Consider the following 15,409-nt stretch of genomic DNA (forward strand, 5'->3'; position numbering starts at 1 on the left):
GAGACCTCTCTCTGAAGGTAAGAGGATTGTAACTTCCGAAGGTAAGGAAATAGAAAAGACAATGAGCATTTATGGTAAAAACCCAAGATAGACGCGTGGCCACGTAATATTACTAGGATAGTATTTGCTAAAGGTAAGACAAATTAAAGACAATTTATAGGAGCATTTAATTATGGTAAAAAACCCAAGATAATGGATTAGCTTTGAAGAGTGTAGACGTGGCTTAATAGAATAGTATTTGCTAAAGATAAAGACGGATGCTGTATCTGGGTCCAAGGTTTCTTGATCCATGAAATCAGGAGTTCGGTTCCTCTACATGTATCAACAGAAAAATGTACATGTGAATATCAATCATTGGTCTTATTTTTACCATCTATAAGGGGAAGATAGGTATTTATAAAAATAAAATTAAAATGTGATTGATTTTCATATGTATGTTCACCTGTTGATATGTGCACATGATTCAAAATCGTTGTATTGAATTAGAAAACGGGAACCAGTCAATTCATATCGGAATCAGCAGGTGTTGATGCCAATTCTTGGCATTCTGATTCAGACTTATTCCAACCAATTCCGATCCAACCCTTTTGTCACCATTTCCTGGTTTTGAAACCGTGTCCACGATCCTTTGACTTATTTATGAACCTGTGTGAATTTTGTTTTTTATTATTATTAATTTCAAGCTCTACATCTCTGGCGCTTGTTGTAGTTATTGTCAAAGTGGTAATTAAGTTTTTAAAAGAAAAAGAGAAAACAAAAACTGAATCATCATTTCTGCCGATTCCAATCTTGTTCCTAAATCCGTCCTTTGTTTCATCTGCAACGGACGATTTGAAATAAATCATGGAAAGTTTGATGGAGACCACCCCATGACCCTATTGAGGGTTAGGTGTGGATGTTGCAACGGACGATTTGAAATAAATCATGGAAAGTTTGATGGAGACCACCCCTTGACCCTAGTGAGGGTTAGGTTTGGATGCGACAATTTGGACCCTAGTGAGGGTTAGGTGTGGATGTGGATGCGACAGTTAGGTTTGGATGCGACAATTTGGACCCTAGTGAGGGTTAGGTGTGGATGCGACAGTTATGTTTGGTTGCGACAGTTTGGACCCTAGTGAGGGTTAGGTTTGGATGCGACAGTTATGTTTTGGATGCGACAATTTAGACCCTAGTGAGGGTCAGGTGTGGATGCGACAGTTATGTTTGGATGCGACAGTTTAGACCCTAGTGAGGGTTAGGTGTGGATGCGACCGTTTGGTCCAGAGAGAGGAATAAGACGTTATCGGCTAATTACTTGTATCTTAATTTTCGGCAAGCTCCCCTCAACCCCGGGACTGTTACTCTTCGAGCTATTGCGTGCGCTAAGGAACAGGTTCAAGATTTGCAACCCCTTCATGGCAACATCGTTAGATTGGTTCGTTGGATTGCCCTTGCAAGTCCTTTTCTGAAGTTTAATATGGATGATGCTAATCTAGGCAACCCGGGAAGCGCCGGTATTGGAGGAGTCTCTAGATCATCAAATGATTCATTCTACTGTGGTTTTGCCGAAGGTATTGGATGGAATTATGTACTTGTCGCGGAAGCGCTTGCTGTTCGCCATGCTCTTCTAATTGCTATGAATTTGGAGATTTCGAAGTTGATCATTGAAAGCGACAATGTCCTTGTAGTAAATATTCTCAACTGCATTTCGATAGCTATTCCTTGGAAAAATTTTCTTGTCAATTAGGATTCTAGGTCTTATTTCCAACCCTAGTATAAAATAGGAATGTGAAAGGGTTTTCAAAAATAACTTATCATTATGTCATTATCAAACGATGTCATTAGAAAACATAATTTTTGAGTACGCATGTAAATGATAATATTACATTATTAAAAAAAAAAATTTGTTTGAGACAACTGAGACAAAAAACTAAAATTACAAATTATTTGACACCTAGAGAGATGTCAATAAGAAAATCCCAAAAGGCCGAGCTGCGAGAACTCAAAGCAGGGCTCCAAAGGACACTTCCATTGGATTGCGAAGAAGTAATTGTGTGGACTGGCTCACAAGAGGTTGCAGATTCGATTGAGTACTCGGCGAAGCACCCTTGGCCGTATTATCTTTACACTTGGTTATTTGATATCTCCCACCTTATTTCATCCCTAAAGTTTATAAAAATTATAAAACAATCTAGATCTCACATTACTCTGGTAGACAGACTATCCAGGTATGCTAAACTTCATAACTTCTCTTCTGAGGATCTTACTGTTCATGCAGGTATTATGTTTAATGAATGAATTGACGTTTTCTTCATCAAAAAATACGAAACTCCGTTTTCTTAATTTCCTAGATGGCTTATCAACTTTGGAGTTTAGACTATACTAATCAAATAAATAAGGGCAAATTTCACAGACACCTCCTCTAAATATATGATATATCACGGACATACGAATCTTTGAAAAAATATCACCGACTACGCTTCATTTATGTTTTTATTTCAATTTAGTCCACTCCGTTAAGCTTGTGCAGTTAAGATGTTATTAATTCTTTTATAATAGCAAAATTACCCTTACTATAGGATGAATTTTCCATAATACCCTTAAAGGGTAAAATCGAAAAAACAAACGCCTCCATTCCTGCCTCTTGAAGAGGAGAGATAGAGAGAAGGCTGAAATCAAGAGAGAAGGAGATTTAAGAGAGATAACCCCTTTGATGGAAACTTGCTGGTGCATCCCCTGGTTTCGGGATTTCTCCATCCGAATCGGCTTCTATGTCCTGTACCGGTATCCTAATTGCAAGAATGAGGTTAGCCCGGCAGACTGAGCAGGTTGTGCGCTTAGATAACCAAACATCAATGCACTGAGGATGGAAGACATGGTCACACTTGGGCAGCAATCGAATCGTATCTTCGTCTTCAAACTCATTCAAGCTTACGGCGCACTCCAGAGCTCCTTTTTCCCAATTTGTGACCCTTCACGTATGAGTAGGCGAAGGTTGGGAAAGTATCGATCACGGCTGGGTCAAGACCTCGATGTCCCCTTCGTGACATTCCACCTTCTCCGCCATGGAGGCTAATACTTTCACCCCTGCAACGGCGGATGAAGATGGAGACGAAGCCGAAGATAAAGAAAACGCCTATGATGACGACGAGTGGGATGCCCATCGAAGGGGATTGATTACTGCTTTGTGCAGCGGCGTAAGGTAGGGACTGAAACTTGAAGAACAAGTAGATGTAAGTGAGTCCATTTTGGCCGGCAAGGAATTAAGGGTGACTCTGCTTCTGTTTCTTTAATTCGTTCCTCATGAGCAATAGCAGGAACTGATACTCATGCCTGAGAAACAGTAGAAAGAAGAATGAAGCTCCAGTCAGGAACATAATCGGTTGGGGTTAAATTATGTTCTTCCAACAGCAGGATAAATCATTTCATAAAAGTAGACTATACATTCCTTATCTTTTTCTCCTCCCTGCTTTTTTTATCTTTCAAATCTATTAAGGGGATGGGAATTGGAACATGGACCTAATTTTGTAAATATTTTATTAGGGACCCTAACCCTGGAAAGCTGATAGCATGATGATTAGAAGACTTGTTTGGTATCCAAAACAACTTAGACTTTCTGAGATTTTGGGGCTTGGGATCTCTGCTGTCAATGTTCGGAACAGTGAGGTATTTGAACAGGGGAACTGAACTTCGTGTTTGACAATACAGGTAAGACTCCATTTTCCTTTGATCCTTCATGAAAAAGGAAGATTTCTGCTGCATTGGAATAAATTCTTAATTTTTCTGTAGCAACAAACAAGGAAACCTCTTCTTAAATCCAGTACAGGATCAGAAAAATTAACAAAATTCATAAGTATTATCTTGAGTATTGATGTTGTTCTATTTTATCATCTGCTGCATGAAACCGGAGAATTGATTGCAGGCGATGGTCGGCCGGAGATGGAGTTGCCGCAGTTGATTGTCACCGGAGCTGGAGTTGGCGCAGGTGATGGTCGCCCAAGATCGCAATGCCGCTCTTCTCCAACAGTATGAAGGGGGATGAAGATGGAATAAACTTTTATAATTTATTTAAATAACTAAGGGGTAAAATGAATATTTCACCTTTGGGTACTAATTGTGCTTAACATTGCGGGGTGGGGGGAAGGTTGCCATTTTGACCAAGTATAGTAAGTCCGTGGCATATGAAATTTGCCCAATAAATAAAGACTAGAATTTACTTTGCTGCTTTTGCCTTGCACCCTCTTTCAAACTTTATGGTGGTATTTACATATGATAAATCTACATTCCTCATTTCATTCATTCTCTTGTTTTAGTGTTAGATAAGAAAAGTATTTATTATCGAAAAAAAAAAGGAAAAATATTTGAAGATAATAATAAATAAATAATGCATAAGTTTTTACATTGGATATCAATCGGTCGGACCTAGTTAGTTTCGATCAGGCTAAATGGATCCCTACTAATTTAAGGCCTCGCACTATTACTGACCAATAGGTAATCAGGTCTCATAGGCCAGTGCATGGACTTGCTTCTATTGTACTAGTGACTCATGATAGTCAGCTTTAAACGGGCTAATTGACTAATCAGGTTATAAACAGACCATAATTAAGTTATAATCAAACTGTGAACTGATTTATTGACTAAACGATCCGTTACCGATCAGAGAACAGTATCGTTCGGTTTAATCCAAACACCATTATCAATTGGTCCATAATCTGGTTACATCCAGCACCAACCCGTTTACTAACCAATCGGGCTAGTGCAGAAGGGTACCTTAATGAGCTTGTTCGAAGAAGAATAGTTCAAATTGAAGAAACTTATGTAGATGAAAGAATCCGATGTTGTCCAGTACATGATCTAGTGCATGAACTTTAACTTATGAAATTAGAATAATGGAATTTTAATAAAAGAGTAAATTACATGCACCCTCTAGTGTTTGAAACAATAACAGAACATCCTCCGTAGTTTCAACTTTTACATCTAACCTCTTAATGGCTCATGGTGTTAGTTTGATGTTAATTTTGAAAGGTAAAAGACAGTTTTTTCATTTTTTATATCAGTGACTAAAATGACAAGCTAGTGTAGAAAAGCTAAGCTTAACAAGTCTAGAAAAGCTAGTATTCATAGAGGCAAACCAAAAGGGCAGGGGAATAGTGTGGTTAGAGAGTTAGAAAAGTAAACCCAACCCAGAAGGTTGTGCCCGAGGTTGAATAGAGAAGACACAATACATCTTTGTGCCTCTATTGAAAAAATGTACCCCTTCTATCAGCATCAGCAGCAATAATACAGAGGTAATGATCTTGTCTCCTTGATTCTTAAATCTTGAGTTCCTACTTGTGGAGTCAGGTGCTACTAATTACTAGAACATATAATAACATATCAGGTTCATGTAGTTCCATCTATGTTTGCATATATATGATCTTAAACCCCTCTACATCAACCTCTCTATAAGTGTGATTCTTTCATCTAGATGAATTGAAGGTAAAGTTTTCCTAGATGGTTCATTAATTTAGGCAAGCTTGCATGCAATGCCCAAAGTTTAGTCAAATCCAACTATTATCATGCTCATATGGGGGCTGCATACATTATGACCCTTCTCAAATCGCGCAGTGGAGGTAGCCTCGTGCACTAGGTATACCCTTATGCTCATTGTGGGCTCTCTTCTTTTTCTTTTTCCTTTTCCTTCATCTCCTTTTAGAAAGATAATCCGTAATGGACACCTAGATAGATTTGCCATGAAGCAGGTCAGATGAGGACTGAAAATTTGTGAACAGGTTATCATTCAGTTTCTCTGGTCATATGTCAATTTTTAGATCAGTTCAAAATTTTCAAGTAACAAAACAAGGAATTAAAAATTTTGGAACTTCCAAAAGGTGAAAGGGAGTGGGGTTGCATCAACATAGAAGGAAGGATATGGAATTAGATGGGAGGGTAAACAATTGAATGTGAGGCTAAAAATGATTTATTTATATTTCAATTTCCTTAAATTAAAAAGAAAATTGAACAGTTTCTCTCCTTTTCTTTTCTTGGTAACCAAACATAGCCTAAACTTTTATAATAAAAAACTATTAATCGTAAACCATCCAATAACGCAGCTTCCAAACACTCCTTAATTGAGAAATTTGTAGAGATAACAACAATAATTTACTTTGTTATCTGCCTCAATAGGTTACTGGATCTGTACAAAGGACAATACCAACTAAATACCTTCCAAACATTCACGTTTCACAACCTTATTGGTTATCGGATCACCATCACCATCACCATCAACACGATGGGCATGAGAGACGATGAACCGCAGCACAGTCGATACATGCTCTTCAACCCCAACCCGGGAAGTGGTGTCCACAATAATTTTCGGCACATCTCCAACATCAAAGTCCGAGGACCCACCGTACCCCTTCACCAGCGTCTGTAGATCCTGCCACGTTGCAGGCTTATGCCAGCTGGCATCGTCAGCACTTCCCCGCATCTCAAGGCGTCGACGCCACTCTGATTCGTCATGGGATCTACACTCCACGACGACAACACGGACCCCTGATGATGCTGTCACATCTAGAAGCCGGTCCAGGTGTGCCCGGCGGGAAAGCGGCGAGTCAATGACGACGGTGAGTCCTACGGCCACCTGGGTTGCGGCCATTCGCCACAGGACTTCGTAGGAAAGGTCGTTAAGAAGTTTAGCGGCACCACCACCGCCACCCGTGGTGGTGGTGGCAGTTGAGAGGGATTGTTGGAGAGTGGCTGTGGAATCACGAACGTCATCTTTGTCGAGCAGAGGGCATCGGAGGGACTTAGCTAATGCGCGAGCCAAGGTGCTCTTACCTGAGCCTGGGTGGCCCTTCATGGCAATGATCAATGGACCCATCGCTTCCATCTCCATCTCTCTCTGTTAGAGGCTTCTTAAGAAGGCAAGAGGAAACAGAATTGTTACTTCTGAAGCTAAGGAAACAGAAAAGACAATTTATAGGAGCAATTAGGGGGAAAAAAAGTAAAAAAGTATGATAATGGATAAGCTTTGTAGACGTGTGTCCACGTAATGTATTTGGTAAAGATAAAGACGGATGCCGGACATGGATCAAGCTGTTTCAAGATCCATGATCAGGGACAGGGTTTCAAAAATCGTTGAATTGAATAGGGAATCGGGAATTAGGAATCGGTCAATTCGTATCCGAATCGGCAGGGAAGGAAGAATTTTCACGCCAAGATTTCTCCATTTCTGTCATTTATTCTAGGGTTATTCAGACTTAATTCTCTACCCAAAAAAATTTTCTGATTTATTCCAGCCAATTCCAATCCGATCTGAATCGCTAATCGACAGTGACCGATTCTGTCACCAATTCCTGATTTTAAAACCCTATCACAATCCATGCCCTATGACATTATTGTGTATTTTTATTATTATTATTTTTAGGACAAGAGATCACTACTTGACCGCATGGTCTCTACACAAGTATCGGGGCTAGATCCAGATCCTCTACTGTCGAGCTGCCCAGCAGGACCATGCTACCCAGACATGGTGCTACGTGCAATAATCGCCTTATCCCAACTCGGACAAGACATTTGGACAAGGGTAAGACGGATATTACGCACAACACCATATCTGGATAGCACGATCCTACCGGGCAACTCAGTATTAGAGGATCCAAATTGATCTGACCCAATAAAAAAGCACACCTAGACATCTGTCCAGGTCTCCTGAGACGTCATCTTACAGTGCCTTTGTAAGGCGTAAGAAACACCACCAAATAAACCAAATAAAGATCTTTTTTGCTTGTATCTTTTTTCCTTTTACAAGCTCCACATCTCTATCGATTGTTGTATAGTTATTGTCTCTAGCGTTAAGTTTTATTGACTGACAGAAAAAGACAACAAAAACTGACTCATCATTTCTACGGATTCCAATCGTATTCCTTAAACTGTCCTTGTCTTATCTGCAACAGATCAGCAACAGATCAGCAACAGATCAAAAAATGGATTTGAAATAATTCAAGGAAAGTTTGATGGAGACCACCCATGATCCTACTGAGGATTTGTTTTGGATACGACATAGTTTTGGTCCAGAGGCTGACTCAGAGTCTTGTAGGAGAACCATTCTTGTATGGCCTACCTAAACACGGGTCTCCACATATGAAATTCAAGATTTGGATTCCATCTGTGCGGTTCAGGACTATTACTGACTAATAGGTAATCAGTCCTCATAGGCCACTGCATGGAATTGCTTCTATTGTGTTGGTTAACGGTCCATAATCGGACTCATGGTAATTAAGCTTTAAACGGGTTATTTGGCTAATCAGGTTATAAACAGACCATAAATGAGTTATAATCAGACTATAAACAGGCTAATTGGCTAAACCGTCAGTTACCGACCAAATAACAGTCTCGTTCGGCTTAATCCAAACACCATTATCAACTGGTTCATAATCGGCTTACATCCAGCACCAGCCCGGTTACTAACCCAATCAGTGCAGTGCCGGGCTTTAACCAGTCATGCCCAGTCAGCCTTACCAGTGCGGACCAGAATTTGAGAAAGAGAGCTTGTCCATGTCCTAACTCCTAATCATCAATCAATTTAAATGAGACAATGTATTCAGCTATTGGCCGACCCCATCAGTTGGGATAAGGCTGATTTGAGTTAAACGTATTCAGCTATCACTAATTTTAAAGAAAAACTTTAAAATATTTTTTCTGAACTAATCCTTCAAATATTTTGTAATAGAACATAAAAATTCACCATTAACTCACAAATAGTATGCAAAATTACACTAAAAATATATTCTTATGGAGCCAGTCCCTAACCAAAAGGAGAACCAACTCACCATTTTCTTTTCACTAAAGTGTGATACAAGATATGGCTACTTCAAAGAGAATATTTTTTTCCCACTATGAAGAAGATGAAAGTGTTTATAAACAGCATAGATAGACTTTGTATTAACATTAGTGCAAGAGAAATTTTCACAATGTTCAGCACTGGCATACTTACCTGGGTGTTACTAAAACAAAAGGCAGAAGGGAGAAAATTATCCACCAATCACCTGTCATGCAGATCTTATACGTTCCATGTAAGTCCAGGGGATAACCCAGAGTGAGCTTCCCACGCTCATTGTCATTGTGGTTTGGGCCCACGCTTTCGCTTAAAAGAACCCCCTCTTCGGCCATACGGCCCAAACCTACCTGAACCATATCCAACCTGAGCCTGTGATTGGGCATTTAGATATGGGTCAGCACCTACTGGGAAGACCTGATGTGGGTTAACCGCTGGGGTAACAGTCAAATATGGGTCTGTGGCAATTGGGGTTAATGGTTGTGGAGGTGGCTCATTTTGACGTGCAGTGACATAGTTATGCACAGATGCCCTGGGATGGCGATAACAGGGTGGAATGTAATGATTTGCCATTGTAGCTACCGAGGCCAGTAGAGGGGGTGGTGGCTCATTTTGACGTGTGTTATTAGGTATAGGTCTCCTGGGTTTGTGATTAATGGATGGGGTTTTAAGGTGCACATCATCATCACTCATCAACGACCTCAGGAAACTACTGCTACCATCAGGTACCATCACTTTGCTTCCCCCTTGACCATGAGACTGGACCTCCTTCCCTGCGGCTTCTTTGTTGATTCTAGCTGCATTGACCATCAATGTCAATGACTCGATAGATTCTGAAGGTAATGAGATACCACTTGGCCCATCATATGACAGAAAGCAGGCAATTGCATATACAGATGCCCCAAGAGCCGGATCTAGAACTTCCCGTGGATGTTTTACCTGCAGAGGACAATTTCTTCCATCAGTACAGGATTGGAATAACAACTTAGATAGGTAGAAGACATGGAGACCATGCTAAAGCCTGGGCAAATAAAATCATCACAACTACTAGGCTTCAACAATAGCTGTCCCAACGAAAAACTTAATTTATCAGGGGGAGTGGGAAGATGTGAAAGAGAAGTAAATACAACAAAATAATCAATGGTTCATTGTGTAACCACTTGGCTCACATTTTAGCAGTTGAAGGAAGCAGTAAAATAAATTGTAATTTTCTCATTGACATCCCTTGTCAAATAATTTGAAACCATAATATTTTGCCCTTTTAATAACTCACTTTTTTTCAACAAGGATAGATCCTGCCGTTTCACATGTATACTAGAAAAAATGTACAAGAAAACGACAATTTTTAATAATGACATAATGATAAGTCACTTTCAAATTATTTTTGAAAACCCTTTTCTACCCCCAAACCTTATGGATGGTAATGTATTTGTGCAAGGAGCATAACATGTCAACATACCCCAATGGGGTAGTTCAGTAGGCAAAGACCAACACCTCACAATCAAGAGAAGCATACATTATTCCATTTGACTTTATAAATAGGACACAGTTGACCAAAACTCCTAATTAACAATGACAGAAAGGAAACAATAGCTCCCACTTGATAAAATCAACGGAAATTAATACATGCTCTGTTTTTTGGGACTTTAAACAGGCCACAGTTTGGCCAAATATCTTACTAAATGCAACCTAAACAAAGACAAAAATACTCTCTATTAACTACTACTAACCAGGATCAAACTAGTAACTAAACCTAAACTAACAGGACCCAAAATAAATCAAACACCAACGGAACCAACAGCAGATTATAATTTGGCCTGCTTGACCCCTAACTTTCTCCTCTTTGCTTCTTTGGTAGCTTTTAGTAACAGATACAAACCCCAACATCAAATTTCTCCATTGACATGGCCTATTTGATTTTCTTAACTTTCTTTCTCAACTGTTTCCTATGCTTGGTTTAGTCCGATATCAAAATGCCAATCAGTACATGAGTTGTAGCTGACAACAGATTGGACAATAATATCCAGCTAGTACTATGGAATTCATCAATTTATATATTCTTACCCTTCACTGTGCATATAAATGAGAACCTTTCACGAGCAGGGTTGAGTAATATTAGCTTTGAGGAGTGCATGGTCATGTGGCTATGAAACTACTTTAGCCAAATAAAAACTTAAATCATCAACTTCATAGGAAAAAAGTTGATTATATTTTTGAGACAAAAACTTTCCATTAACAGAAAAAACAAAAACAGAAGGTGTTGGTACTGCACTTTAAATCCAATAATTAGAAACACACACACATACACAAAAACACAAAGAATGCTTTTGTACTTCGTTAACATCCAAAAATTAGAAGCAAATGCACACATACATGCACTTAGACACCCACAAACATAACACACAGAAAATGCGTAGGTATTTATTTCCTTCTTTAATAGCCCAAAAATTAAAAGCAAGTGCACACACACACACGATTTGTCAGAAGTGCTCATTAGAAGCCAGAGTATAATTGCATGTGCACAGAGAAAAAAATGTGTTTAGATTGTGACACTAGTCTTACACTTTTTTAATACTCAAAATTAGAAACAATGTGACAAACTTACTTTGAACAACATCGCAGCTGCTAATCGCTCCCTCAAGCAGTAAATCTGAGCAACATCAAGTGCCGTAGCCTTAAATGTAAGCCACCGATCAACGACAACAGAAACAATATTATCAGGAGATGACATTATTCGCTCTCTGCGTTCTTCAGCAGATGATGTACGCATCTCCATTTCATCTTCATCTATGCTAGATGCATCAGGATCTTCATCACTCTCCTCATCATCATTCTGCTTTGAAGGAGCAACAACCATATCTGTTGCAAGCAACAGTAAAGGGTATGGTCCCACAACAGTACAACTCTTTATGTACATGCCACCATCACCTCGGGTAATCTCATCATATATGACCAGGGTACGACTGTCAGATTTATCCAGTGACAGTTTAAAATTGGAGGAGTGAGGGTGCAACCGGACCTTATTACCACTAGCCGTCTCCACCATAGCCCTTTGTCCACGTACAAATGGTGGAAGCATTCTCCCCACCATTGGATACAAACCTGCAACAAGGACTGCATGAAGTATTCCTGGATCCCTTGCATTTAGGCTACAACTTGATATATCTTCTGGGATAAAGCCATTCCGAATCAGCTCATGCTGCAGCTGCTTACGCAAGGCAGACAACATACTCATGACACTTGAAGAGACAAAGTACTGAAAACAAAATTTCTTTTCTTGACCCTTCTCCTTTGCTCGTTTCCAGCAGTCAAATGCTGCAACCACCACAAAGTGGTCACTGTGCCCACCATACACGGAAGCAAGCTCAGCCTTGGCAGCCGCAGCTTTCTTCTTTTCATCTGGAGCCATAGGCAAAACAAAGGGATCTTTAAGGTCTGATGCACATGCTAGTGTCAAAGCTGGGTCAAGGCAATTCATCATTATGGAAAAGAAAAGCATCCTGCTAATTGTTGGATGAACTGGTAGAGAGCCAAGTTTCTCCCCTAGTTCTGTAAGCCCTTCTTCCTGTGACAAGGCCCCAATATCTTGAAGAACTATAATAGCATTTCGTATGGATTCAAGAATCGGAGGGTCCAATGTTTTATGTAAGAAATCTACTATTCTGCAATTTGGATCAATGAGCTTCACCTGCCAGTTGGGAATATAAAAATAAGAAACCCAATGCCTCAATCAAAAATATTTCCAATATTATTGAACCTCCACAATACTATATGAGGGAAAAAAAGAAGCAGAAGCTGGCATATTTCACAATCAAACTTTAATATTCTCCAAGAACTCATTGAAGATACCATTAAACTTATATTTAACTTAACATTTAAGTAAGAGAGAAAACAATAAGCACTAAGCCCTCCACTAGATCTCCCTTGTTTTTACTTCTTTCTATATACGAGGAAGGGCAAAACTAAATGATTAAACGTAACAGGGTCGGTGACATTTTGTCATTGCCACCAACACATGCTCACATGGAACATGGAGGGCATGGATAGCCAAGGGTTGGTTCATGTAATAGAGGACCCCAGACACATCTCATGGGTCCAAATTCAGCACAAGAAGTGATCCAAAGTGAGTCTAAAGTTTTGTAAATCACAAGAATCCCATTTCACTGTATTGGAATCTAGTGGAACTTTTGCAATTTCTGTCCAATTTAAACTCAATTTTAAGGCACTTCCACTATTTGATCTGAGTTGAAATTTGACTGGTGAGGTGAGATGCGTGACTGCGAGGTCTTCTATCACATTGACCTATCCACATCTGTCCATTTCTCCCAACTGGCGAATTTCGAAAAATATAATCCACCAGTCATTGGACATGGCCCTACTAGCATCAGCAATCTTTGTAACAATCATTCAGGAAACCATGACTGGAAATAAACATAAAACTAAACCAAGTAAGAGAATACAAACGAAAGCTTACCTGCAGACACAGTTCCTCAATTGGCATCCGCTTGATTTCAGGAACTTGGAAATCTTGCAGAGATGCTGCTCGAGTTTTGGAGAACAAATGGTAACATATTCCTGGCTGGCAGCGGCCAGCACGTCCCTCTCGCTGCTTTGCACTAGCTTTGGAAACCCAAGCTGAATGCAGTGTTGATACATTATTGTATGGATCATAACTTTTCTCTTTCATCCGGCCACTGTCTATAACATAAACAACATCATCAATGGTGACTGCTGTCTCAGAAATATTAGTAGAAAGAATGATTTTACGGCAACCAGCTGGTGGGCGTCGAAAAACCTTTTTCTGCTCTGCAGACGGAACCATAGAATGAAGAGATATTATCACAAACTTTGAGGAATCCTTGAAAAATGGGGAAGCAAGTAGTCTCTCCAGTGTTTTGTTTATATCATCCCATCCTGGAAGGAAAACAAGTACAGCTCCTTCCTTTGAGTCCGTACATATTTTCCTTAACAACTTCTCCATAAGAACAAAATCAATGCGTTCAGGATCTATAGTCGCAAGATATTTTTCAATGTGCTGCTGTTCTTCTGCAGACTGAGTAAGAGCATTATCAATGTGCTGTTTGATAATTTCAGCAGCTTCACCCTGATTTTCTCGTTCTGCCCACTGTAATGCAGTTGTCCCATCTTTGGCACATAGATTGCAGTCCGCACCAAAAGAAAGGAGCATGAAAACATCACCAACTCTACCTTTCCCAGCAAACACCATCAGTGGTGATACCCCAGTAAAAGAATGTTGGTAATTATATATTTTTGGAGTTGCCTCACAGGAAACAAGTTCTAGGAGAGGATCAAACTCATCACTCTCCCATGCCAAGTCGATAGCTTCGTCCAGGGTAACTCTCTCCTCTTCTGTCAGTTCAGTACTCACTAAAGCAGAATCAAGATGATTATCCTCTGCTGATTTCAAGATAGAAAGTACATCCTCCAAGTAGAAAACCTTGACCTGAAGAAAAAAAGTGACAAAATTAAATAAACATCACAGATGAAGCATGAGACATGGACTGGTAGGCAATGAATCTCCATGGAATAGGTATGTACCGGATAAGTGAATCCTGGAACCCGGATAATTGGGCAGCCACCAAAATATTGTGAAAACCTTTCAGCATCAAGAGTAGCACTCATAAGTATCTGTAGGCTTGAAGAATTGGAAATATTTATTATTAGTTTTTAATCAAGACAGAACTTTTAATTTTTAATGAAGGCAGAAATAGAGAACAAATTCAAAATGATGTAAGAGAATACTGGTACAAAGTTAGAAATAGTGAGGCAAGGATTTATACTGACCACTCGTAGATGAGGACATAAAGGGAGTATATCTCTGCAAACAAGCAACCAGAATAAGGGGGGAAATTAGTGATTTTAAACAAGTACATAAAAAAAAAGATTGAAAACATCATTAGTCATTACATAATTTATTTTCCCTCTCCGATTTTGTGAAAAGCTCTAGCTCTGTTCATTGAAAGAAAAGTCAAAAAAGGAGGCAATGATAACTGATAAGAAATATTTTTTTTAAAACAAAAAATAGAAAAGAAAAACTAGCAGAATTGCTAGTGAATCAGGAGTCAAAACCGAAACATTTTGCATTCCAGTCGAAATTTGACCGAAACCCGGCACATTGCAGTGGTCAAATGGCCATATTTTGGCCCAAAACTTCCGGGAAACCCTAACTAATCATCTCTAACATATTTACCTTTAGATTGTAAAAAACACTCAAAATGGTAGTTTGGCTTCAGACCTTAGGTTGATACTGTACATTGTATGTTTCACTATCCTTTCTCTTATAGATCATATACTACACATAATTAGTACAAGAAAACATAACATTCAATAAAAGCAATTGAAATACGTATAATGTATTAATAATGGGAAAAAAAACAATGTTAAAAACTGTCATCATAGACATTCAATAGAGATAGCCTATTTAAGCATGTTTACATATATATATATATGACCCATTAGCTAGGAAAAAAGAACACCCAAAATGGTAGTTTGGCTTTGGACCCTATGAAGAATCTCTCAAAGTCCATCAGAACAGCCCTACAAGTAGAAAATTGGGCCAAATGATGCATTAAAACCACAAATGTTGAAGTG

General features: G+C 39.2%; 1 protein-coding gene across 2 annotated transcripts in view; it reads right to left on the reverse strand.

Moving 5' to 3' along the window:
* Nucleotides 1-9,015: 9,015 nt before the first annotated feature.
* Nucleotides 9,016-15,409, reverse strand: part of LOC122650033 (DExH-box ATP-dependent RNA helicase DExH6-like) — a 32,831-nt gene continuing 26,437 nt past the window's right edge. For both annotated transcript variants that reach the window (XM_043843333.1, XM_043843332.1), the window contains 5 exons: nucleotides 14,603-14,636; nucleotides 14,357-14,446; nucleotides 13,272-14,261; nucleotides 11,403-12,485; nucleotides 9,016-9,736 (listed from right to left, as the gene is read on the reverse strand). In XM_043843333.1, the coding sequence (XP_043699268.1) occupies nucleotides 9,080-9,736; nucleotides 11,403-12,485; nucleotides 13,272-14,261; nucleotides 14,357-14,446; nucleotides 14,603-14,636 (2,854 nt within the window). In that variant the 3' untranslated portion in view covers nucleotides 9,016-9,079. The remainder of the gene's footprint in view (nucleotides 9,737-11,402; nucleotides 12,486-13,271; nucleotides 14,262-14,356; nucleotides 14,447-14,602; nucleotides 14,637-15,409) is intronic.

This window comes from Telopea speciosissima, chromosome 2 (genome assembly GCF_018873765.1).
Source record: "Telopea speciosissima isolate NSW1024214 ecotype Mountain lineage chromosome 2, Tspe_v1, whole genome shotgun sequence".
Taxonomy (NCBI): Eukaryota; Viridiplantae; Streptophyta; class Magnoliopsida; order Proteales; family Proteaceae; genus Telopea; species Telopea speciosissima.